Source organism: Polypterus senegalus, chromosome 18 (genome assembly GCF_016835505.1).
Source record: "Polypterus senegalus isolate Bchr_013 chromosome 18, ASM1683550v1, whole genome shotgun sequence".
NCBI classification, from domain to species: domain Eukaryota; kingdom Metazoa; phylum Chordata; class Cladistia; order Polypteriformes; family Polypteridae; genus Polypterus; species Polypterus senegalus.
Window position 1 is genome coordinate 58,822,233 of NC_053171.1, and position 26,386 is coordinate 58,848,618.

At 41.2% G+C, this 26,386-nt stretch overlaps 1 protein-coding gene across 2 annotated transcripts in view; it reads right to left on the reverse strand.

Moving 5' to 3' along the window:
- The window catches only part of LOC120518885 (SLAM family member 9-like), a 99,715-nt gene that overhangs the window by 15,474 nt on the left and 57,855 nt on the right, over positions 1-26,386 (reverse strand). For both annotated transcript variants that reach the window (XM_039741897.1, XM_039741896.1), the window contains exon 2: positions 18,375-18,698. In XM_039741897.1, the coding sequence (XP_039597831.1) occupies positions 18,375-18,698 (324 nt within the window). The remainder of the gene's footprint in view (positions 1-18,374; positions 18,699-26,386) is intronic.

The following is a 26,386-nucleotide window of genomic DNA, read 5'->3' on the forward strand; positions in this document are numbered from 1 at the left end:
ACGGAAAATTCTCTTTTGGGGGCAGGTTGAGACACAGAAAGTAAAGTCGGGGTTTTAAAAAAGCACCCCAGTGGGAATGACTCTGGGGTTCCCTTAAAACAACTGGGGCCCCCCGTTTGACACCCACCTCCCGGGTTTCCCCCCAAAAACTCCCCCCGGATGGTAGGATTGGTTCCTGTGTTTGGTGGGATTGGCCCCAAACAGCCCCCGTGCCCCGGGCCAGTTGAGGTTGAAATGGATGGATAGGTTTTAGGGGCCAAAATTAAAAATTGCCTTTTAAATTTTAAAATTTTACCTAAAAAGTCAAACATTTCCCCTATTCAAAAAGGGCTTTTAAATATTGGGTTGGGAATATGAACTAGACTGAAAAGGGATTGTCCCAAAAGGGGGTAAATAAAGTAAAAACCACATAAAAAAATTGGGTGATTAAAATTTTTGAAAAACTTTTGGTATAAAACTTTTTAAAAAAAAATAAAAAAGTTTTTTTTGACGTAAAGTTTTGGAATAGTCTGAATGTTTTTAAAAAGGGGTTCTTTTAAAATAAAACTTAAAAGGAAATTAAAATATTAAATCGAATAAAAAAGAAGTATCATTTAATGTAAATTTAGGGTTAAGTATTATCAAGCCCCGGTATCTAATAAGGTTTTTTAATTTAGTTATAAACAAAAGATTTGTTGGCATTTTTTTTGGGAAATGAACAATAGTCGATAGAGTTTTAAAGAATTAAAATTTAAGGGCGGGGCCCAAAAGGTGTCCCCGGATCTCTGTTTTTTTTTAAACCCTTTTTTGAAAAAATTTCCCGGTTGGGGAAATTACCCCCCCTATTTTAAAAAGGGAACTTTTCCGACATGCTAACTAAATGGATATAACCCTAAGATATTTTGGGAAATATGACCCTGGCGTCCCCCACCATGATTCTAAACCAACTGGGGGTTTCACTTCATTGTAAATTTTTAAGGTCCCTATGGATTTTGGGGAAAGGACATTTTAAAAGATTCTTTTAATCTTTTTCAAAAGGCCCCATATTTTTGGAGGGAATCGGCGCCTGGGCCCGCAAGTTAACAGCCCTTAGGAGATAAAAAAATTTTCCTTTCCCCGGGTTTTCAAATGGGGGGATAGAGGGAGTGCGTGGTTTGAATTACTATTCACAACAACCCCCCCGGGAACCCCCGGGTTTTTATCCGGTACCTTTCACTGGGGGGTAAGAGACATCCATAAAAGGGGTTTTGCGGATTTAAAATTGGCCAAATAGGGGGGTGGGGGCGGGGGGGCTTTTCAAAGGTTAAAAGCTTTTTTCAACGGCGTGTTTGGGGTTAACAATCAGCATTTTTCCTATGTTCCGGTTGGCCCGGGGTCTCGGAGGGGGCCCCTTCGGGGGCCCGTTTTGCCCGGGGTTTCTTTCCCGACGGGGGGTACCCCGCTAACCCCCTACCGCGGGGCCCACCCGGGCCGGATTATCCCTTAACCTCCCCGATCTGGGGGCCCGGGAACCCCCAGGTATCTCCTCTGGTGACCCTATTTGGTTGGATGGTAGGGGAACCGGAAATTTTCCTTTTTTGCCCCCCTGCCCCTGATTTTCCCAGGGTTCCCGGGGCCCCTGGGGAGAAAACCCAAACCCCGGGGGTTTACGGGGGCCGAACCGGCAAAACCGGCTTTGGGAAACCCCTATACCCAAAAGGGATTATCCGGGCAGGGCCCCTTAGAAACCAGGAAAAACCCTGGGGAAATTTTTGAAAAGGCTCGAGCTGGGCAAAAGTGTTGGATGGTGGCTCTCCCCGGTTTTGGAAAAAGGATCAGCCCCCAAAAGTACTGGCGGGGATTTTTCCCGGCCCGGCCCAAAGGGGAACCCACCCAAGTCAAATTTTGGGGACTTTTCTCAGCAGCTGGCGTGTCTTTTTCCATCCGTGGCTCAGGCCCTTTAAAGGGTTTCCGGGAACCTTTTACATCTTTCCCTTTTTTAAAACCCTTTTGGCCAAAATGCGCGATGATAAAAAAATAAACATTCTTTTTAAACCCGATGTAAACCTTTCCCCCCCCAAAAACCGTGATTTTTTTCAAAAATGAGAATACCCGGGGGCATTTTTAAATGCCATTTTTTGGCCCTAAAATAGTTTTGGGGTGGAGTTTTAAAGATTTTACCAGGTATACGAACGGGGAAAAAATCGATGAAAGTCTGAACGGGAATTTCCCGGTGGGCCCCATTTTTTAAAACTTTTAAACCCGGCTTTTTGGTTGGGTAATGTTTGGTGGTTTGGGTAAAACCTCTAATTTTTAAATTTTTTTGAAAATGATCAAAAAGGGCCCTTTTGTTTTAAAAAACCCAAAATTTTTTTCCCCTTTTGGGGAGGGGTTGGGTCTTTGGGCGTTTTTATTTTTGGGCTCCGCCCCCCGGTGTTTGGGGTTAATTAAACTTCAAAGGAATTTTTTTTGGTGGTGTCTTTAAAAAATGGTAAAATTTGGCAAAAAAACCAAAAGGTCCGGGGTTATGGTTTTTGGAATGGTAATACAGAACACCCGCCCCTTTTCTTTCCCTACCCCATTTAAAAAACCGGGAGTTGAATTTTGGAACATCATGTCCTATGACGGTTTCCCCCCTGGACCCAAAAGGGTCCAACCCGGACCATTACGGTAAAAGATTAAAAAATCTTTGCAGTGTCCATTACAAGATCCATAGCACCCCAGTTTTGAAATGAAGGGGAAGACCCCCTTTGGTTTGGGCGAATCGGGAGGGGTTAAACCTAGGGGGCAAATTTTTTCTGGAATTTATTTTTTGGAGCCCCGGGGCCCGTTCATTTTTTAACATTTGGTGGTATTTTTTCCCTGACCAGGGGTTCTTGTCAAAAAATTAAAATAAAAAGAAGGGGGAAATCTTTGTCAAACCCCCATTTCCCAATTTTTTAAAGCTCCCATGGGGTATTTTTCATTTAAAAAATCCAACAATCATTTTATTTTTAATAAATTTTAAATAAACCTTTAAAAAATTTGGTTTTAACCGGATACAAAAACCTTTTTTTTTAAAATGTTCTAGAAATTTAATGCGCATTTAAAAAACCTTTTTTAAAGCATTTTAACCAATGGCCCATTTTAAAATTTTTTAAACGGCCCGGCCGCACAGTTCATATTCACAAACCCCTTTCCCAGTCGGAAATGGCCGACCTTTAATAACCCCTTTTCTTTGGCCTGCAAAGCCTCCTAACCTGCTGGCGAAACGTCCCCCGGTTCCTTGTTGGGCAGGGAAATCCTGAGCGGGAAAGCCAGCCCCGGCCCGGGGCGCACAAACACAGGTCAAAATCCCCAAATGCACGGAACGGACTTGGGGGCGCGGGGGCGGGAGGCCGCAAACCCCGCGGGGGGGCCAGGCGAACCCCGGGGCTCCCAACTTGAAGGCCGGCGCTACCCCAAACCGTCATATTTAAACAATGTTTTCCCCCCCAAATCTTTTAATCCTTTGGGAAATGCCCACATAGATGACAGTTTGTAAATACATAGAACTTGGGGCTAAATTTAAATTTGCAGTGAGCTTAGGGTTTTATCGGTCCAAAATTTTTTAATCTCTGTGACCCTTGGGATTTGTACATTTTAGTTTTACCTTTTTATCTTTGGATTTGGGGTGGGGTCAATGTTTTTATTTTGGAAAAATAATGTCTAAATAACTCTCTTTTCCCCCGACCTTTATCCCTCACAAACCCCCCGGTCCTTGGTTTTTTATTCAAAAAGATTCGGGGGCCCTTTTTGGCCCCTTGGAATCCCAGTTTCTTCGTCCCCCCACCCTGAAAACCACTTTTAAAAACCAAAGAGCTTTTCACAAACAGAGGGAAAACAGTTTTCAATACCGTCCTATTTACCCTTTTGGGCCCAAAAAGAAAGAATTTTTCACGGTTTTTGTAAAATTTTTTAAACCCTTTTGTAAACATATAAAAACAGTAGATATGTGAAAATTTTTCACTAAAACATTTTACATCCTGGTTGGCTTGCTTTCCCCAAAAAACCCAATCCCCAACCCTGTTTGTACGGTTATAACCCCTATAACCATTCTTATTTTCGGGGGGTCATAACGGATTTAAAATGGAAGGCTATTACCCAAACATTTACCAAAATTTTTTAAAAAATTTTTTTTAAAAAGCTACCAAAGTGGAAACCTTTTTTGGTGAAAAAACTGTTTTTTAAAATTAAAGGGCCAACAAAATAACTTTTTTTTTCTAATCATCATTTTTAAAAAGCTTGAAAAAAATAAAAAAGGCTAAAAAACAATTTATAACTGGAACATCGGTTTTAAGGCTGGGAAAAAAAGGGGAAACTAACCAGCTTAAAATGAAAAGGGTTTTACAAAATAAAATACACGGGGGCTCTCAAACGAAAATTTGGCCCCCCAAGGGAAAGAAGAAAATAACAAAAAAGGGGCTGAAGATTTAAAAAAAAAAAAAAATTTTAAAATATGAAAAAAACATCTTTGAACCAAACAAAATTTCTTGGGACCCTAATTTCAGAAAAAAAAACATAGAGATAGATAAATTTTGATACAAAATAGGTATAATAAAATATCAAAAAAAGGGGTTCCTTTAGGGAAAAAACGTTTTTCATGATTACAAAGAACAGCCATTTGGAAAAAAAAAATCCCCTTACATTTTTTTTGGGAAGGGAGAAATTTGGGGCGGGGGGTCAAAAGGGATATCAGATGTCTCCAATTTCCCCTTTTGGGACTTTTTTTGGGAACCCAATTTTCATTTAAAAGGTTTCAGAAATTAAATTCTTTTGCTTTGTTTAGGGTGGATGTGTCAGAAGGCACTGATCTTCCCAAAAAACAATCAGGAAAACCTTTTGGGGAAAAAAGGGCGAACTCTTTTTGGGAAAATGGATTTTTTTTTATAATTTTTAAAATGGGGCCTTTAAAAAATGCTTTTTAATTTTTTTTCATGTTAAAAAGGTTTATTTTTTCTTGGCTACTGAAAATGTATTTTTTCACTAAGGCCTTTTGTGTTTTTAAAATTTTCCCCCAAAATTGATCATTTGGTTTTTAAAAATAATTAATTTGCCCCGTACTTTTGGGGGGTTTTGGGTCCCCTTCACGGGGGTCCCCTAACCTTGAGCTAAAGCTGCTGATTTTAAAACATGATTTTAGTTCTATGAACTTGGAGGGGCAAAACGGCTACTTACATCCCTGACTATAGTTAAACCAGCACACCTCATGGCCTCCTGTGCATTCTTATAAATCTGCTTAAAGCACAAGTGTATTTACAGAGTTTTCCTTTGTCCAAAGGCTCCTAGGTGATAGAAATGAGCTAAGCAAAACACTAAAATCACTGATCGCAGCAAATCCTAAAACACACGTGGAATCTGTCTCTCTTGTGCGGTGTGGGGTTACTTTTTAAAAATAACTTCATTATATTATACATACAAAATGAATAACCAAACATGTTATATATAGTGTAAGGGACGGCAGGTATGGGCCGGCATCTCGACATGTACAGGACCTTGTTCATTAGCCTGGGTACAAGCCCCTATTAAACCTGAGGCCACAGAAGAATTGGAGAGCTTTTACAGGCAGAAATGTTAAAAAGAGACACAAGGCGTTTGTAGCACGAGACTGCTCCATGTCTTTAAAGGTGATAAATCAAAGTTTAGGTTTGTACATGACATAATCCTAACAAATTCCTGAGACTACCATCCGGTGAGCTCTCTGAGGGTCACCCAGCAGGGGTGGGTGCTCAAAGCAGGCGGGCTCAGTTGTTTGCAAGCGAACTCACAGAGTCATTCCCTCGACTGGGGTGCTTGCAAAGCCTGACTTTACTTTCTGTGTCTCTAACCCGGCTGTCCAAATGAGAGTTTATAAAGCAAAAATGTTTTGTTATCTCAACCTTTTAAAAACAGGCGGCTCCGTACAGAGAGAGGCCGTTTCGAAAGAGTAGGCATTTCACCACCGGGTCCCTTCTGCAAGTAGTTCAGAATACTTTTATTAGGTCAGAGTTACTGCACCACCGGCCTGCTTTAAAGCCACTCCTGAATATTCTCAATGGAGAGGGTCCCTAAGGTTAAGCTCTGTATATATGTGAACATTTTGGTATCTCACTACCAATCAGTCCAGGCTAGATTTTTTAGACGTCTCAAACGTGATTTAAAAGGGAACTACTGCATATTATTTAACTATGTGTGATTTTTAAAGGGGTGAACTAGTAGTTATCTCAAGCTTTACAAGCTAATCTTTAAAAATCCCTTAACTTTAAAAGATCCTTCCGTCATGGGCAGAGGGTCTGTGTGGTCTCGAGCCCGCTGACATATGGGGGTAGGGGAGTTTACCGACAGCTGCGGACAAGCGGCCGAACTCGCAGGGGCTCACAACTATGCGAAGGCGATCGCGCTCCACGCTGCAGCAGGGTCTGTCTCAGCCCGTGTCTGCGCTCTGAGAGAGAGAGACAGAGCACACAGGCCTGATTGCAAGGGGGTCTGCTAAAGCGCGCTGCTTCATTGCTAAGAATGTTTTTTACTGCAGAGTCTGTCACTGGGAACCTGATTCAATGTTGGTTGAGGAATTTCTGTGAGATGGAAAAGGATTGACCTGTAAGTGATAAAGCAAAGATGAGATAGATATTATTATTATTCATATTAAAATCATAGATAAAACCGAAGAAAATGATTTGCTTTTTAATACAGCACTTTCAGAGGTGGCTGTGAAATGGTGGGGAGACCGGCCGCTAGGTGCGGCCTGACTGGAGGGCCCAGAAACAGGGTGCGATCACGCTGACTGACTCAGACCGTGTCTTTGATCTCACAATTTCTTATCTGTGTGAGATGGAAAAAAAAGCAGCTTGACTTAGTTTGAAGTAAAGATGAGATGTTTTAATGGTGTGCTCATCTTAAAATCGCAGATAGAACAAAATGCTTGGCTCTTTATAGGGCCTTTTCAGAACTGGCCGGTAAGTATCGGGGGACTGGGAGGTCTGGGGATGCCGTCTGTCAGGTGCTGCCTTGGGCCCAGAGGCCGAGGCAGTCCCTTTAGGACGTCAGGGTACAGAACATCATCGGGTCGGTGCTGGGGCGACTTTGGGCTGGTCTGAACCGGTCAGGACAGGCCCCGGGCCTGTCTGGGCTTGTGCCAGAGAAAGGGCAGTGGCCGAGGCAGCCCCCGGGCATGTCTGAGCTGTTCAGGACAGGCCTCGGGCATGCCTGAGCTGTTCACGACATGCCCTGGGCATGTCCGAGCTTGTCGAGGTAAAAGCTGTAACTGCGCCGGGCTTGTCTTTCGGAGAGAGGGGCTGCGGGTTCAAACAGCGTCAGACATCCGTCAAACGGCCCTTGACAGTTTATTTCACCCGGCAGGTCCAATCCGGGTTCAATCAGCGGTCAGGCCTCCGTCAAACGGACCCTTGACAGTTTATGGAACCAATCAGGGGCCAGGGGAGGGTTCAAGGAGCATTCGGGGCGGGGACGGGAAGCCCTGGACCAATCCGAAACCGGGGGATGGTGCCAACGGGCGGAGAGAGGTCACGCGGGGGCGGGGAATTCGACGGCGTGATGTCATCAGGAGACGGAGCGGGACTTCGGTCTTGCGTCAGCGGCTGCACTTCCGGTGTGACGTCAGAGGGGGCGGGCTTAAAAGTCGTTAATCATTATGATTGACAGCTCTAATTGCGATTTTGACACTTGCCGCCCACCTATAACTACTTAGTGCATCCATTTTCCATTCTGTTATGTTGGGTTGGGTAGGATTCTTCAAGTTGAACAAGATAGGATAATGTGCTAATAATGTAGTTATCACAATAGACTATTTGCTAAGCAATAATGTTGCACCATATGTTATTATTAGAAAACATGAAAGTGTATTGGTGATATTTGTGATTCCAACACTGTGGGATTAAATAAGAGAAGAGTTTATTACAATCAGATCTCAGCAGGTGATATTTCTAAAATATGTGATCCAAAACAATAGTTAAAACTGTATCCTCACATTTAAAGGGACTTGGATTCAACTACTGAAACTTTCACTATCCTAGTGGAGTTTGTACTTTTCTCTAGTGTTTTCTTGGTTCTTCTACAGCTTTACTTCCACATATGAGATTAAGTTGACTGATAACTCTATATTTGTCCTGGTACACTTTATATGATCGATTCCTGCTTTTCACTCCAGGTTTTTTATACCATTATATGGTTTTCCCAACCACATAAAGGACTAAAAAGATGCAAAAAAGACATGGATTGGTAATTCAGATAACTTTTAGACCTCTAAAATCTCTGCACACAGACATGTGGGTACATCTCAGAGAGTTGTTAACGGTTGCTGAGTTCCTGCATCTTTATTATTCCGAGACTTCTTTCTTTTTTTTTAAATGGATGTCGCAGGGGCAACATTTTGAGTTTCCCAATATGCTTTTAGAGACAGCATAGGAGCACATATGCAGATCATGACTGTAAAGTCTTGTAAAATGTAATAAACCTTATGGCCCCGTCAAACTTAGAATGAGAATTAACCTTGCATGTACTGTATGACTCAATATCAGCAATTGTTTATTGCTCCTCTGACCAAGATCACTATATTTTTGTAGCTCATCTAATTTTTGACCCCTTTTTTATATTCTTGACCAAGAGTTTGCCACTTCTACATTTTCTGATCTTTTTAGCTCAATGCAATGTTCTCTGCAGACCTTCTGTCTGTATTCAACACCAGCCCAGGACCACATTTGGGCTCAAGAAGACCATTTGAAATCTCCCCTCCCTCCTCCATTGTCCCTTTAGCCTTGATTCCCAATCCACTCTCAAAGGACTAGACTACTCAAAATTGGCCTGACCACATAAGACAGAGCAGGAGGTCACGAACACTGTGATTCTCCTTATTTAAAAGGTTAGAATTCACTCTAACCCTATATTTACAGTATCTCAGTCCTGCACAGCACACAGTGCTCCCACACCAATCACCCTTAAGTTATGGGTCTTAAAAAGTCCAGGGGCTGCCTTTCTTCTCTCCGTCGCTGGAATTTCGTCCTACTCCAGCACCCGACTCTCACTCCCCGACTGTAGGAAGGCAACCCACTTTATAGTCACCTGGACGTGCTCCAGGTGCTCGTTGATGTCCAATTGGTGGCATGAGCACCCGGAAGCACTCCAGATATCCCTGGAAGGTCCTTCCTCCACCTTCCCAGGTGTGGCGGAAGTACAGATCTCCTGGGCTCCACGATGCTTGGGCGCCCTGGTGGTAGCCACAGGCTAATTGGGTTAGGGCCTCCTTGCTCCGTCCCCGTGGTCCCCTCATTATTCAAGCCGGATGCCGGAGGACATATAGACTGCCTCCAGGTCCTTCCAGGTGTCCTGGCTGGGTCTGGCCACAAGCCTCTTGCCACACTGCCTCTCTGTCAGCGGAGACCCATAGGGTGCAGCGACCCATCCTGTGAGGGCAAGCCTCCCACGAAGCGGGTCTGATTCGATTTCGTTCAGAGTCCGGTCCTGCAAAAGACAAACCGAAAACAGGCAGAGATGTTGCCCTGATGCCACGGCCTGACGTCTTTCATCTTTCCAAACAGGCAAAGCTCCCCCCATCAGCCGGCACCCTGGCAGCCGAAACCTCGGCACCTCTCCACAGCCTTCATGCCCCCTTCCACAGGATGTCCAACAGGACTGCTCGCACTCCCGTCTTCCCCACTGATTTCAGGGTTAAAGACAAAAGTCCTGCACAGCACACAGTGCTCCTACACCAATGACCCACAAATTACGGACCTTTAAATGCCCGTGGGCTGCTTTTCTTCTCTCTGTCGCTGGGGCTTCGTCCTACTCCAGCACCCGACTCTCGCTCCCCGACCGTAGGAAGGTGGCCCCCTTTATAGTCACCTGGACGTGCTCCAGGAGCTCATTGATGTCATTCCAGTGGCACTTCCTGGTGTGGCGGAAGTGCTGCATGAGCACCCAGAAGCACTCCAGGCATCCCTGGAAGGTCCTTCCTCAACCTTTCCAGGTTTGGCGGAAGTGCAGATCTCCCAGGCTCCACGATGCTCGGGGAGCCCCCTGTTGGTGGCCATGGGCCCCAATGTGTTTAAGCCTTCTTGCTCCATCCCCGTGGTACCCTCATTATCCAGGGTGGTTGCCCCCTCATGGCCCGGGGACGCATAGACAGCCACACTTGTCTACTGTAATCAAATGAGGAGTCCGAAACAGTATGTTAATAGTTATGTTTTGCTATTGTTAGTGAAGTATTTCTATCTAAAATACCCAAATACTGCAGACATGTGTGAAATGTTTTGCAATTGTCACCTTCAAAGAGCCAGACATATGGTGGCTGTGGGCAATTGTGTCCAGAGAGAAATACAAGCTGAGTTTTAAGATCTCCATGAGATCTAGCAAGAAGTTGCAATCTAGGAAATGAGCAAATTGAAGGTTTGGGAAAATGGAGTAGAATGATAAAAAGGATCAAAATATAGTGAGAGTAAATAGGTCTGAAAACAACAGGTCAAAAAACCTAACAAAAATTAACAACATTGCCAAAAACATCCTAACACTAAAGTTTTCATACACTGTACAGTAAGCGACTATTAGCTTTTACTAATTATAGTAAAATAGATAAGAGATATGAGAATTACATCTAATGTTGTCTTTTATAAGCCAGACAATGGTGGAAAAAAGTCATGCTATCTCTGTGTAATATCAAAGCTATACACAGCGAAAGTAAAACAATGTGGGTGTTTGTAGCTTTGATAAGTACACTAGTTCAAATACTAAAATGCAGTTACTTTATCGCCCTGCAGGTATACAGTGGAGTTTGGACCTTATCAGTTTGTTTTCAAAATGCTACTGAAATACAGCTGAACTGGTTAGGAATTAATAGGTGACATGCCACTGCTGTACTGGTAAACGTTGGTTTAGAATGTGAAAGAGTGAACAAAACAGACAAGCAGTATTTTGCAGGTATTGTGGAAGCCAGCCCCCGGAGACAGACAGACAGACAGACAGCAGAATGTCCAAAACACACTCCTCCAAATAATCCACAGCACCACAATGCCTTATCACCAACAGTCTTGTCTCTTTCTCTTTCACTCTCTCTGTGACCTCCACTCCCCTCCTCACAAGCTCCGTCTCCTTTCTCCCAACACCAGATTGTCTACTAGAGGGAGGTGGCCCCTTTTATAATGACCCAGATGGGCTCCAAGTGCTCCATCTGACGACACTTCCTGGTGTGGTTGAAGTGTCAGGAGAGCACCTGGAAGCACTCCTGGTGCCCCAGGGATTTGTTCCAGTAGCACTTCCTGGTGTGGCAGAAGTGCTGCCATCCAGGGTTCCATAAACGTCTGGGCGCCCCCTAGCTGTGGCCAAGTCCTCCCATAGGGATGAGCTTCCCAGCTCCTTTCCAGTGGCCCCCAAGCAGACCTGGGCGGCTGCCCTCTAGTGGCCCAGGGGAGGTATCATCCTTCTCGTGGACTGTCCAGGTGTCTGGCACAGTATATAAATTCTAAATTGAAAAAACAACGACAAAATATTTCTGCTATTTTTTGTATTTCCTTTTCCATTTTCATTTTCACCATCTCAGTGAAACCCTTTTAGTATAAGCTGCAGTTTTCCACATGATAATAGCTGATGGGCTATAGAACGTTGTATTAATACATACTTAAGCAAAAAAAAATCTATCCCAGGAAAATGCAGTTGGAGATTTCACCAGATTTAACCAAGGGAACATTATGAATCTATAATAAAATTTCCTACTAATTTTCAGATTTCACTATATCTACAAACAAGACGTGTCTTGTCTTGGTAAAAATGACTGCCTGAGACTATTGCTCTCCCTCACAGATGGATATTTCAATTGTTAAGGTCTCTATAGATAATAAAGTCAAAATACCAGCTATTTAAATGGATCAGATTAGCCTAGGAGCTACAAGGGCAGAATTGAAAGATTCATCTGCAAGCACAGTATTCAGAGACTTTGCACAGTCACCATTTAAAAGAGGATAATGTTTATTCTACCAATTCAGAAAGCAAAGCAGTCTGAGTTAACACTAGAATCCCTGAAGCCTATGAAAAAACTTGTAATCCTGGCCCACCTTAAATTCCTTTGCACTTCTCCTCATCAGCATCTTTTGTTTTGTAAATATGTCGATCAGCACAAGCAGCCTACTGTCCCATCACCCCCTTGATGGAGCTCAACTTGAGCAGCTCAACCCAAGCTCCCAGCTCAACCCAAGTCTCCTTATCTGCAGGGGTGCCTGGAGTTATATAGGGTAAATAATATAGTATATCATATAATAATATAGTATATTAAAATATAGTATATCGAGAGGAGTCAGATGAGGTGGCTCGGGCATCTGAACAGGATGCCTCCTGGGCCCCCTGGTGAGGTGTTCGGCACGCGTCCAAACGGGAGGAGGCCCGGGAAGACCCAGGAAACGCTGGAGGGACTATGTATCTTGGCTGGCCTGGGAACACCTTGGGATTCCCCCAGAACAGCTAGAAGAAGTGGCCAGGGAAAGGGGAGTCTGGGCATCTCTGCTGAAGCTGCTGCCCGCGACCTGATCTCGGATAAGCGGAAGGTGATGGATGGATATCATTATTTGGAACATGTGCATTTCATGTGTGTTCCATGTCTGCAAAGATCTGGGTAAGTGTAGGATGAAAGGAAACGCTGAACACATACCTAAAGCAGAAACTTTTTTCATGTTGTACTAATAATGATGTGAAGTGTATAAAGTGTGAAGACTTTAGTCCAAATATCAAATAAACAAGTGTGCTTTGTTAACCTCGCCCCGGACACAGACAGGCAGACACGTTAATGTCACCCACAATCACTGGTTTATTTTCCATTATTACAAAGCTACACACTACTCCACAATACCCCTCTCAGTCCAGGCCACTCCAATGCCTTCTCTTTTCTTCTTCTCTTTTTCTCTCTCTCTCTCTTTCTTTCTCTCTCTTTTCTTCTGACCGCCTCCTTCCTCCTCTAGACGTTGCCACTCTTCCACCCGACTCTTGTCAATGACTGGAAGGAGGCGGCCCCTTAAATGGGAACCCAGATGGGCTCCAGCTGCTTCCCGGCAATCAGTCCTGACCACACCCCAGTGTGGCGGAAGTGCTAGCTCGCACCCGAAGCCATCCGGGTGTCCCCTGTCGTCTTCCCCAGCCCTTCATGGTGTGGCGGAAGTGCTGGGCTCCCGGGATATTCAGGCACTGGGGCACCGCCTGGCGGTGGCCACGGGTCCCTACAGGGCTGGGCTTCCAAGCCCTCTACCCGAGGCCTCCAGTATAACCAGGACGGGCGCCCCCTCTCGGTCTGGAAGAGACACAAGCCCTCCTCTGGTCCTCCTGGGCATCCCGGCTGGGCTCCAGCCCCGGCCGGGGACCACACGGGATATACGGCATCGGGCACCGCCTGGCGGTGGCCACGGGTCCCTACAGGGCTGGGCTTCCAAGCCCTGTACCCGAGGCTCCCAGCATAACCAGGACGGACTCCCCCTCTCGGTCTGGAGGAGGTGAAAAAAAAAATCAATTAATTTACATGTTGTCAATGAGTTACAAATCCAAGCTTAAATGCCAATCGACAGAAAACTGATACATGTTCCTAGATAGTACAGAGGTATGAGTTGCTGCCTTATAACTGATTTGCTGATTTCTGCCCACATACTACAGTGGTAAAGCATCAGTATCCGCAAATGTGTCTTTGCTCACACATCTTCAACAAGGCACTTCATGCAGCAAACTTTAGGAAATGGGGCTCCTGTGCAGCCAGAGGTTGTATGTTATTTCTATTTCCATTTTGACTTTTTTATTTATTTATTTTTGTGGTTCATTTTGCAGTCTAGACTTTTAATGGTATTTTCATGCTGCTACTATTTAATTCATTTCACACTCTAGATTTTGAATATTATTTTCTTGTTCTCAGTTTTTAATGTTAAGTTGACGCTGTCAGTTTTTTTTCATTTTATGCTTTCACTTTGTATTATTAATTCCAATTTTTTAATTATTTCATGTTCTCACCTTTTTTTAATTTCATGCTCTCACTTTTTATTGTTAATTTCCACTCTAAATTTTTAATGTTAATTTCACTGTCTCACTTTTTGTTAATCTCACACTTACATTTTAATGTTAACTTCACATTCTCATTTCTTCCTTTTTTTTGTTTTTCCCTTTGGAGCCACCATACATTTTAGATATCTGAAGATACACAGGAAGCTATTTAAGATATCTGAAAAGGTACTAGATTGAATATATCTTGAAATATGCAAGAAAATATTCAGAAATATAATTAAGATATTTTAAAAAGTATTTAAGAAATCTTGAAATTCAATGCTGTTTGAGATATCTAAAATACATTAATTTTATGATATTTAAAAATGGGTCACTGTTCCATTTCAGATATCTTAAAATGTATTTTTTGATGATAACTCGTATATTTTAAAATATCTTTAAAAAAAACACGAAATAGTTTCAAGATAATCTGAATAGGATTTTCATCCATTCATCCATCCATCCATTACCCAACCTGCTATATCCTAACTACAGGGTCATGGGGGTCTGCTGAAGCCAATCCCTGCCAACACAGGGCACAAGGCAGGAAACAAACCCTGGGCAGGGCACCAGCCCACCACAGAGCATTTTCAGATAGCTACAATTTAAGATATTGCAAATACATTTTCAAATATCTCAAAATAACTTCCTGCTCATTTCGAAAAATCTAAAATTCATTTCAAGATAACCATGAAGTCCAGCTGAAACAACAGGAAATTTTACAGGAAGTGAATTTGGGATTTGTTGAAATTGGTTTCAAACACCTTAAAGTGTATGCATGGTCAGTTTGAAATGGACAAGCAGTTACTTTGATATATCTGAAAATGTATTTGAGATATTTTGAAATGCATGTAAGATATCTGAAAATGTAGTGCATATATCTTAAAATGTTAAGAAAAATATTGTAAGATATCTAGAAATTACATTAAAATATCTTTAAAAGTAAACTCCATTTTCACATATCTCAAATTCATTTTAGGATATTTCTAAATGTTAATTCATCTTGCTATAAGGATACCTTTTGAATCACCCCTTGTTGTACTATATACTCTTTTAAATATTTATTTGACACTCCACCCTGAAATATGCAAAACTTCAGTTTGATTTGATTATTTCCTATGCAAATTTGGCAACTGCTTAGAAACACCTTGGGAGGAAGTCCAAGTAGATTTAACAGTCCTCTCCTTTTAGTAATTTTTCACTTTTAGTTGGGGATATAGTTTTCCTGTGGGCTGTTAGAATTAATTAGTTACATATACCTTTTTCCATGGGGACATTTAAACTTTACAGAAATCTCATGAGAGGAAAAAAGTATTGTGAGCGCTGGCCGGACACACACAGACGGACAACATAGTTCCACCCAACACACGTTTATTTTCACAATATTTACAATTAGTGCACTCACGAACCCCAGTGCCTCCAGCACCGATTCCCCCAATGTCCAGGCCACATAGTCCTGTGCCTCTCTTTCTCCTGGCCGCCTCCAGTCCTCACTCCAGCTCCGTCCTCTTCCACCCGACTTCCGCTCATGACTGCAGGGAGGTGGCCCCTTTTATAGGAACCCGGATGGGCTCCAGCTGCTTCCCGGCAATCTCCCGCGGACACACCCCCGTGTGGCGGAAGTGCCGGCTGCGCACCCGGAAGCCGTCCGGGTGTCCCCTGTCATCTTCCCCCTGGCACTTCCTGGTGTGGCGGAAGTGCTGGGCTCCCGGGATAATCAGGCACTGGGGCCGCCTGGCGGTGGCCACGGTCCCTACAGGGCTGGGCTTTCAAGCCCTCTACCCGAGGCCTCCAGCATAACCAGGACGGACGCCCCCTCTTGGTCTGGAGGAGGCACAAGCCCTCCTCTGGTCCTCCCTAGGCATCCCGGCCGGGCTCCAGCCCGACCGGGACCACAGTATGTATATTTTATATCACTATAAATCTAAATATTGTCAAGCTTGGGTCACAAAGCTGCACAAGAGAGTACAGTAGGTTTTCCAAGGAGTAATAACTTTATTGCTGTTCCAGCAGTTACAAACACATATCTCTTACAGAGGTGATCAAGCCTCACAAGGAACAGCTGTCATACTTGATGCATTGGCCCCAACTCCTGCTCAAAAGAACACAAAGTCTGCTTTATCAAGGTACAGCTGCTCGGAAGCAGCGGCCAGAGCAGAGGGAGTCTGGGGGAAGAGAGACAGGAGAGTGAGACCTCAGGATAGCAGTAGCTCGGTCTTTTAAATGTTCGATGCCCTCATGTAGCAAGCCAGCAGCTGATCCCGCAAAGAGGAGCTGTAAGAGTGTGTTTGTTTCCAATTGAAAAACTGTTTAAGAGGGTGTTTCTGAAGGGCAGTCGCGTCCCCCTGCAGCAGCAGTCACTAGATAGATAAATAGATAGATAGATAGATAGATAGATAGATAGATAGATAGATAGATAGATAGATAGATAGATAGATAGATAGATAGATAGAAGCAGGGACAGCTAGCAATAACAACAGGGCCACCATTTAAAAAACACATAAACCTTTTGTTGTTTTCCTTAACCCATTCTACAAATATATCATATATGCTCCAATAGTGGCCCCCGGCGTTTATTTGCAAAACTAGCCTCAGCTCGCGGCGCTTAATAGAGACCGGCTGCTATCAGAGACCTGCCATTATTTAAAAAAAAACCTTCAGAACGCAATATTTTTTTTGCGCGTGTTGGTACATGTAGGTACACAAAACTATTGGCGAATATTACAAACAGCTACTTTATTTGAATTTCACATGCTGCCTAAGACTGTTAAAGATAAATGGCAATGTCTTTTTGTACCTTTCGCTGCTATTAAATCGTCAAATCCGCAATGACGGCTTCGTTGTTGTCCAGTTCACTATCGTATTTCTTTTCTTCCAGGTTTGTTTTTGGTCAACCCGGCACAAAAATGAAGCAGTTTTAGAAACCAGTATATCCATATTTCTTATATATGCAACGTGCTGACATGCACATGTATTACACACGCAAAGATACTTACGCTTACAATGTACGCTAGTATGCAAATATCAAAGACCCGGCTACTGTTAGAGACCGGCTACTATTTGGCCATGTCCCCTCTGAAGCCCGGTGCTTATTAGAGACCTGCGACAATAAGAGACTCGGTGTTTATTGGAGCATATACGGTAAATACTTGGGCTAGTATATATATAAATAAAATAACAGTAACGGTGCACTTGGTGTAGGACCTTTTCTCCCAAACTTCTGGCCTGTGCACTACATACATTATAACTTCCCTGTTTTCTTCCTTCAAATTTATACCATTTTAAAATCAGTTGCCATTTCCTTATCCCTTTACATCAGTCTATTTTATATTTTCAAGACATCCTACTTTTAAAGGCATTATATCTTTAGATTATTCTCACTTAACAAACTCTGAGGTAGTGGGTTCAAATTCCATTACTGACACTGAGTGACCATGAGCAAATTACTTTATCAGACTGTGCTCCAACTGGAAAAACAAAAGAAATGTAACAAATCGTAACTCAAACATTGTAAACTGCCTAATAATAAAATCTTTCATTAAATCTTATCAGTTGTTATTATATGAGCTATAGATCCTAATTTGTCTTGTGCCAATTTGAACTTCATCCTGGTTTTTAAATTTCCCTCATTATTTTCCAAAAATCCCAATCATCATTTAACTCCACTGCCAATAATTAATTTCCTCTACTTTACACCTACAATAGAATACAGCACTTTAGTTTAGGGCTATTCCCAAACCCAAAATGTCAGTTTTATGACATGGATATTGCAAGCATATTCATACAAATGTTTTAATGCTGTCCTTTAATTTCAAGCTATAGTCCGACATCAGTCAAGTGCTTTGTTTCCTTCTTATTGTCTTTATCCTATCCATTCACACCTCAACAATTCCTCCTTTTGGAAATACCTAATACTTTGCTACCTCTCTTTAAAAGGATTTATTTTTTATTTTCTTTAGGCACCATTGTAATCAAACTGTTAATTGTCTCTAGGTGGAGATTTCCAAACCACTTATCTTTTCTGCATTGGTGTTCTTCCTTTTTAAACTTGACTTCATTAAAGGACTCAGCTGTATTAAATAATAGTTATTCTACCAGCTTTACCATAATCTTGTGGACATGGATAACCATAACTTGGTGCTTTTAGGCTTGACTTTGATTTGAGGTTATTTTGGAAGAATTAAGTATATAGGATTGGTGAACATTGTTGGTCTGAATGACCTATTTTGTCTTGATTGTCCAAATGTTGAATGTGAAAACTTAGAGTTGAATATTTTGGAAATTTGTTTTTTGGCTTACTAGTCTTATTGTGACAATTATTTTCAGTTACTTTCCAATATAAAATTGATGACAAAAAACAAACAAGACCTAGGAATAGCTTAACATAGAAATACATACTGTACCTTGAAGAAAGAGTTTATATGAAATAAGTTCTGTTGATTCAGATTCGTTATTCAAGACAGATGCAGTATAGATTCCAGTGTCTTCTGTTGTCAGGTTCTTCAAAATCAGAACAAAATCTGATTTTCTGTATTCTGCTTTGAATTTAAAATTGGGAGCCAGTACAATATTATCACCTTGGTATTTCACAATCCGAATCTTACAGTATTCACCAAAACACCATTTGAATTCCTTTAGACTTAATTTTTGTTCCTCTGTCAACATTGGCTGCATCTCAATAACTTTGCCAGTAGGTCTATAGACTTCACAAATTTCAGCAAGACACACTGTGAGAAAAAAAGGAAAAATACTCTTACCAGTTGCAAAGTGTATGAGAGCATCTCCTCATTGACTACAGACACTACAAAAATTCATGCATCTTACACAAAAAAAGAATGTTATAACTTTCAGGTTTGATAATGATATGAAATTTTTTAAATAAACCCCATCTCTTCTGCTTCACTGCATACATTTTATGGCTACAGTCTCAAATTACCAAAATTACTACAGTATATTGCAAAACCTTTCATGTAATTTGTTAGGCGAAGGTATTCTGCAGAATATCTGTGACTTACAGTTCGACGTGCTACCATCTGTACCATTCTACGGTTTCCGCAGACTAGCACTATCACAAGATTTTCCTTTCCTACTAATAAATACAAAGCACCATTGAATTTTTTTTTCAATTTTTAACATGAATAATTTTATTTTGTTAATGAGGTTTGATGTTTGTGGACTTCAGGACATTAATCTATAAGTGAGAACAATTATTTCTTAGGTTGGCTGCAAGTAGTAGCGAAAGGCTGGGGGAAAGAGCTTGCATGGGGAAATACCTCCCCCTGACTTGCTTCAGTGCTATGGATTTGACACATGAAAGCTTAACAATGCTGGGACCCATGGTCACTGCCAGGGGGCATATGTAGAATGGTCCTCCTTTGTAGGGCTGCAGCTGGAAAGAGTTTGTATTACACCTGGAGCACTTCTGGGTGCTCTATAAGAGGGCCGCCTCACTCCTTTCAGGGAGCCAGAGTCGGGAGGTGAGGGACAAAGCTTGCAGGAGGAGGAGTGGAAGTAGACAAGAGACAGACAAGAAGAACAATGAGACTGTGTATTGGAACATATTGTACTATACTGTATAAGGTGGGAAATGAGGAAAAAATGTTGTCTACACTTAACACTAGAATTACCAGAGCCTACAAAAAACTCATAAATCTGGCCCACCTTAAATTCTTTCTCACCTCTCCATCAGCGTCTTTTGTCCTGCAAATATGTCGATAAGCAGCAAGCAGCCTGGTATCCTATCCGCCTGCCCAACGCTGCAGTTCAATTCGCAAAGGAGTTTCTCAGTGCTCAGTGTTTATCTTCGAGTGAAGTGTTGGAGTTTTATAGGATAAAAAAGTAGATCGTCATTTGAAATACGAACATTTCATGCGTGTTCAGTGTCATCAACAATCTATGTAAAAACGTTGTTAACACAGAAACGTTTTTCATGTTTTAGTAATAATTGAGAAAATGCAGACATGAAATGTATAATGTGTGGAGCCTAAAAATACAAATATGAAATAAACACTTTCACAAAAGGTACAAGTATAATAAAACAAGTGCAGTTTTATTCAATTATTTAACCGTAGGAAAAAGAAAGCAGGTTACAGTAGGCGGTTGATACGACAGCTTGTGTGATGCAATGCTAAGAACTGCTGCCTTCCAAACAAGAGGTCACGGTTTTGATATCAGCTGCTTCCCAAATTTACCATTTTCAGTAGTGACCTGCTCTTATTGTTAATATCATACAATAAATACATTTGATTTGCGTCTGTAAACTTATAGTACTTGTCAAAGTTAGTAGGGTTTTTTTTTCAGTTTTTATTCTTTCGCTCACTTTCAAGCTCACGCACAATAAAATATACGTTTGTAACAGCCGCACTACTGACATCCACAATTATTTCCAGTCAAGTACACGTCTTTATCTGAAAACATATGTCCGGTTCTGGGGGGGCAGGGAGGTGTGGGAGCTTGATCGTGAGTGAGAGAATAAAACTGAAATAAAACATGCTAGCACTTGATTAGGAGTCAGCAGTTCTTAGCATTCTAATATGCAAGCTGTCGTATCAACCGCCTACCATAACCTGCTTTCTTTTTTCTTTGGTTATATTCTTGAATAAAAGTGCACTTGTTTTGTTATACTTGTACCTTTTGTGAAAGTGTTCATTTGATATTTGAACTTCAGGCTTCACACCTTATACACATGTCGTAAATATAGGAAGAAAGGTCCTTGGGTATGTGTGTGTGAACTGTTAATGTTTGAATCTGATGATAGTATATAGCGCAGAACTGACCTCTCTGTACTATCCTGTCATCTGCATCTCCTGGAGTTCAAAAAAATACCAACATGCAGCAACATGTAGACACTTGGCAAGATTGGAATAAACAACCAAACGTGGTCACTAACTACAACCACATGAAGGTATGCAAATGAATATAATGTTGCATTACTGCAACCATGTTTTCTGAAATGTACAATACAGGTCATAAAATGAATTACTCCAAATGTCATATATACCTAAGTCTCTTTTTTTATCAGTGTGGCTTTGACATCATGGATCAGAAGGTGCATACTAATTCAGCGTAAGCAGGAACACTCAAGAATAAAAGAATAAAAAAAATTCACATCTACATTCATTCTCATTCACGCACACCACTCACATCCACGTCCACAGTTTTCCCAGTTCCAGTCTTGTTCATGCACAAGATCTGCCATGGTTTTCAAATAAAGAGGGGGTATACAAACCAAGTTTGCTGAATAAAACAAGTTTGCTGAAAATGGCATCAGATTGTGCTTGGTAGGGGATTGTGTGAGACCTTGAACGTGAGTGAGAGAATAAAAACTGAAAAAAACCTGCTAATTTTGAGAAGTACTATAAATTTACAGACACAAATCAAATGTATGTTTTTATTGTATGAAATTAACAATAAGAGCAGCTCACTACTCAAAATGGTAAATTTGGGAAGCAGCTGATATGGAAACCATGACCTCTTGATTGGAAGGCAGCAGTTCTTAGCATTGTACCACGCAAGCTGTCGTATCAACAGCCTACCGTAACATACTTTCTTTATTCTTCAGTAAAATTTTTGAATAAAAGTGCACTTGTTTTGTTATACTTGTACCTTTTGTGAAAGTGTTTATTTCATATTTGGATTTCAGGCTTCACACATTATACATTTTATGTCTACATTTTGTCAATTATTACTAAAACATGAAAAACATTTCTGTCTTAACGACATTTTAACATAGATTGTTGTTGACACGGAACACATATGAAATGTATGCATTCCAAATGATGATGTACTTTTTAACCCTATAAAGCTCCAGCACTTCACTCAAATATCAACACTGAGCACTGAGAAACTTCTTTTGAATTGAACTGCAGTAGTGAGCGGGGAGATGGGATACCAGACTGCTTGCTGCTTATCAACACATTTACAGGACAAAAGACGCTGATGGAGTGGTGAAAAAGGATTTAAGGTGGGCTGGATTTACGAGTTTTCTCATAGGCTCTGGTAATTCTAGTGTTAATAAAGGTATGCTATGTGCTTGACTTGGGCTCAGTGTCTTTTGTGTCTGGGGTTTGGGGAGCTGTTACACCCCCTGGTGTCCACAAGTGGCAACCCAGATGAGACTTCCTGGCTGTCTGCTGGCAGGAGACCCATTTTAAAAAATATTCTTGTGGTCAACCAGACACACATAGCGTAATCACACACACACTTTAAAATCTTACAGAAGACACCTGCCGAAGTCCTGTCCCGACAAAATCCCATCTGTCCATTACAATATATATATATATATATATATATATATACTAGCAAAATACCCGCGCTTCGCAGCGGAGAAGTAGTGTGTTAAAGAAGCAATGAAAAAGAAAAGGAAACATTTTGAAAATAACGTAACATGATTGTCAATGTAATTGTTTTGTCACTGTTGTGAGTGATGAGTGTTGTTGTCATATATATATATATATATATATATTTACACACACACACATAAACATATATATATACATATCTATACATATACACATATATACATACATATATATATCTACATATATACACATACATATACACACACACATAAATACATACACACATATATATATACATACATACACACACACATATATAAACATATATATACATATACATACATATCTACATATATACACACACAGCTATTTCAGATCAGTGCAATACGCTGCTTGTTAAAACGGATGACTCCGCTCTTACGTGCAAGTCTGTGGATATTATGAACTATCAGTATTTGTTCAAGTTCTATTTAAATTTTAAATAGAAGGAATTTTTATTTAGTCGACAGAAATATCTTTGGTAGGAATGGTAAAACAGACAGGAATATTATTCTGAATAAATCAACTCAAACCTTAAACAACTTATAATATTTTGCTCTCCATAAAAATATATCCTGTCTAAATTATACAAGTTAGAAATAAAGTAAACGTTAAAAGAACAAACATTCAAATTTCTTTACTCTTATGTAATTTTATATAAAAATAAACTTAGATTTTAAATATCCCAAAAGATTTTGCTCTCCATAAAAATATATCCTGTCAAAATTATACAAATTCAAATATGAACATGCTGCATAACAAAACCTGGAAATATAAATAAAATGTGTTCCTTTCAGCAATAACAAATCAAATCATTCAGTTGTCTTTGCTCATATGTCATTTTAGAGCTGGACGCCTGGCATCTTTTTGGCCACAGGTTCGTTTCTGTTTGGTGTGAGGTTCTGTGTTGTGGAGATTCTCAGGATGGATTGCAGGTGCTCATCAGTGAGGCGACTCCTGTGTGCTGTTTTGTTAGTCTTTATCACTGAGAAGAGCTTCTCACACAGATATGTGCTACCAAACATGCACAAGGTTCGAGCCGCATGTAGACGGACTTTTTGTTCTTCAAAGTCACCAAAGCGCCGTGCAAACTCTGTGCAGTGCGCTCAGTTTATCAGCAAAGTGCGTATTTGGGAACACCGTAGTGACGACTTGGTTTAACATTACTTGGCAACAGGGAAAGTGGGGCAAGGTGAACTGGTGCATTTGTGTCTCCCATAAAAGCAGCTTCACTTGAAATCACTTTGTGATTGTGCACGGGTAAAACGTCCGCTGAAGTGTCAGATTCTTATTTAATTATGCTGCTTTCTGTATCTTCTGCATTGCATTCAGGTTACCCTGATGTTTTGTCTCATAGTGCCGTCTTAGATTAAATTCTGTAATTACAGCCACATTAGCTCCACAAATGAGACACACGGGTTCAGTAAACATATACTCAGCCTCCCATCGGTTTTAAAGGCTCTATTTTCAGAATCAACTTTTCTCTTCAGCATCGTGTGAGCTAGCTTCGCAATAACTTGCAGCATCATAAGGTAGACTTGATTAACGCGGTAAGTGTTGGCAAGGCAGCTGAAGCGCTGCATTATGGGATCTGTAGTTTATTGTGTTACCAGCGCTTCATATACCCGGCTTTAATAACAATAATACAGTATATAAAATGATCTCGGGCGGATATAATTACGCCGGGCGGATGTGGCCCGCTGCCCTTGAGTTTGACACATATGGACTAAATAGAACTTGAAAAGATATATTTTTCAAATGTGATCGCGCAATTCAGATAGAGTTGACGACTACAGCCTGCATGCCTCAATAAGTCATCCTCCCTCGCTCTTACTTTTTACCGCTCATCTAATGAATACACTGAGTATGGCTTTACCAAAACAATCATTGATGGCGAATAAAGTATCCATTATTCGAGTATGTAGATCGGGATATATATATATATACATATATATATATACCCGATCGCAGCAGAGAAGTAGTGTGTTAAAAAGCTAGAAAAGAAAAGGGAACATTTTAAAAATAACGTAACATGACTGTCAATATACAGTATTTGTTTTGTGAGTGTTACTGAGTGTTGCTGTCATCAAGGATTTGATTATCATTATTTCTTTCAATCAGGTTCGTATTTGTAGGATGTGTTGTGTTCAAGTTACATTCCGTGTTTGTCAATCGCTGTAAAGATGACAGGTTTCATTCATCGATTCGTTTCTTACTGCATCAATAAACAGCTCTTCTTCTTCTTTATCTGAGACCTGACACACTGCATGCACGGGTTTTTTACACTGTCTTCCTTTAGCGGGACATTGACTTTTTCCAACGTGTGCTTTGTTTCCGCAGTAGTTGGATTTATGAATATGCTTATATGTATCAGACGCTTCATATTTTTGCTGCCTTTTCAATTGTGTAATTCGGTTTTGTTCAGCTCTTTGGAACTGTTGCTTTTATCTGTGCACTCGCCAGTTCACGTGAGCCACTCGGTGTACATGCATCGAAGGTTCCCAGCTGTGCTGGTGCCATCTCGCTATGTCCATGGCTGTATTTAATGTTACCTTAGTCCTGGCACTTAAAACTTTCTCTCGCAGTTTTCTGAGTTTGTGTCAAACACCACCCTGACCATCTCATCTTCCTCTCCATAAGCACAGTCCTTCACCCGTGAATATTTAGTGGAGTTTGCTATTGGATTGCCGCTGACGGACGGCCTTATATGGGCAGGCACTAAATTACAAACGCCAGCGCAGCCTGTCTATGAACTTAATTTAAAGTGTAGGTTTACATCGTGCTTTGTTTCCAGTAGCAGAACTCATGAATATGGTTGTATATGTCACTTTCCGCTTCTTATTGTTTCGCTGCCTTCTCAATTATATAATGCATGTTTTCTTCAGCGCTTTTTTGAGGTCTTCCTGGTTTTCTATGTACTGCGTGATTACGTGGGAGGCGTGATGATGTCACACGAAACTCCGCCCCCACGGCGTTGAAGCTCATCTCCATTACAGTAAATGGAGAAAACTGCTTCCAGTTATGACCATTACGCGTAGAATTTCGATATAAAACCTGCCCAACTTTTGTAAGGAAGCTGTAAGGAATGAACCTGCCAAATTTCAGCCTTCCACCCACACGGGAAGTTGGAGAATTAGTTGGAGAATTAGTGATGAGTGAGTGAGTGAGTGAGTGAGTGGCTTTGCCTTTATTAGTATAGATATATATAGTTACACACAAAGGCCAGGTTGGAAGCTGTTCTGTGGAAGTTAACATCTTGGGCAAGTCTGAACAAACTAGATGCTGTCTCACCATGCTATAAAGGTAGCTTGCATACACCGATCCTGCTCATTTAGTTAATATAGATTGTCAGTGTGTATGTATAGTATCAGTAAAGTTAAGTATAGTATCTGTAGCAGTATAACAGTAAGTAAGCTTGATGCCATAGACGTTTTGTATCAGTACACCTCAAACATCAGGACTGCATCTGCATCAGGAAGCCTAAAAAAAAGACCTGTCAAAATAAGAGACTATTTCTCCTTCTTGACGTGAATCATCTTTAAATGAAATGCTGCCAATAAGGAATAATAGAAATCACCGTGCTGCTTTCTATCTATGATGAACTAACGTTTTATGGGGTGAAAAAAATGATCTCCCCTGACAGATACACTTAATCAGTAGAGTGTGTGACCCACGATTTGTGAATTTAAGTGTGTGTGTGTGTGTATGCGTGTACATGTGCATGTGTGGGTGTGCATGTGTGTCTGTGTGCGTGTGCATGTGTGTGGTTTTGTCAGTTTTACTATAAAAACATTTAAACACCCGTTATTTGTGAAGCAGGGATATTCTGATCATTCTGATCTCTGATCACTGATAAACATTCAGAAGAAATAACACTATTCCAGTGTTTTCCTCCATAACATCCTTTTATCAAACAGGACTAATGCCCTTGCTAAAACAGATCGCCCTTTAATGAAATGCTGTTAATACAGAATAACAGAAATCACCCGGCGGTTTTCAGTCAATGATAAACCTGCATCTCTTGATGATCGCCCCTGACACATACACTTAATCAGTAATGTGTGCAACCCATGATT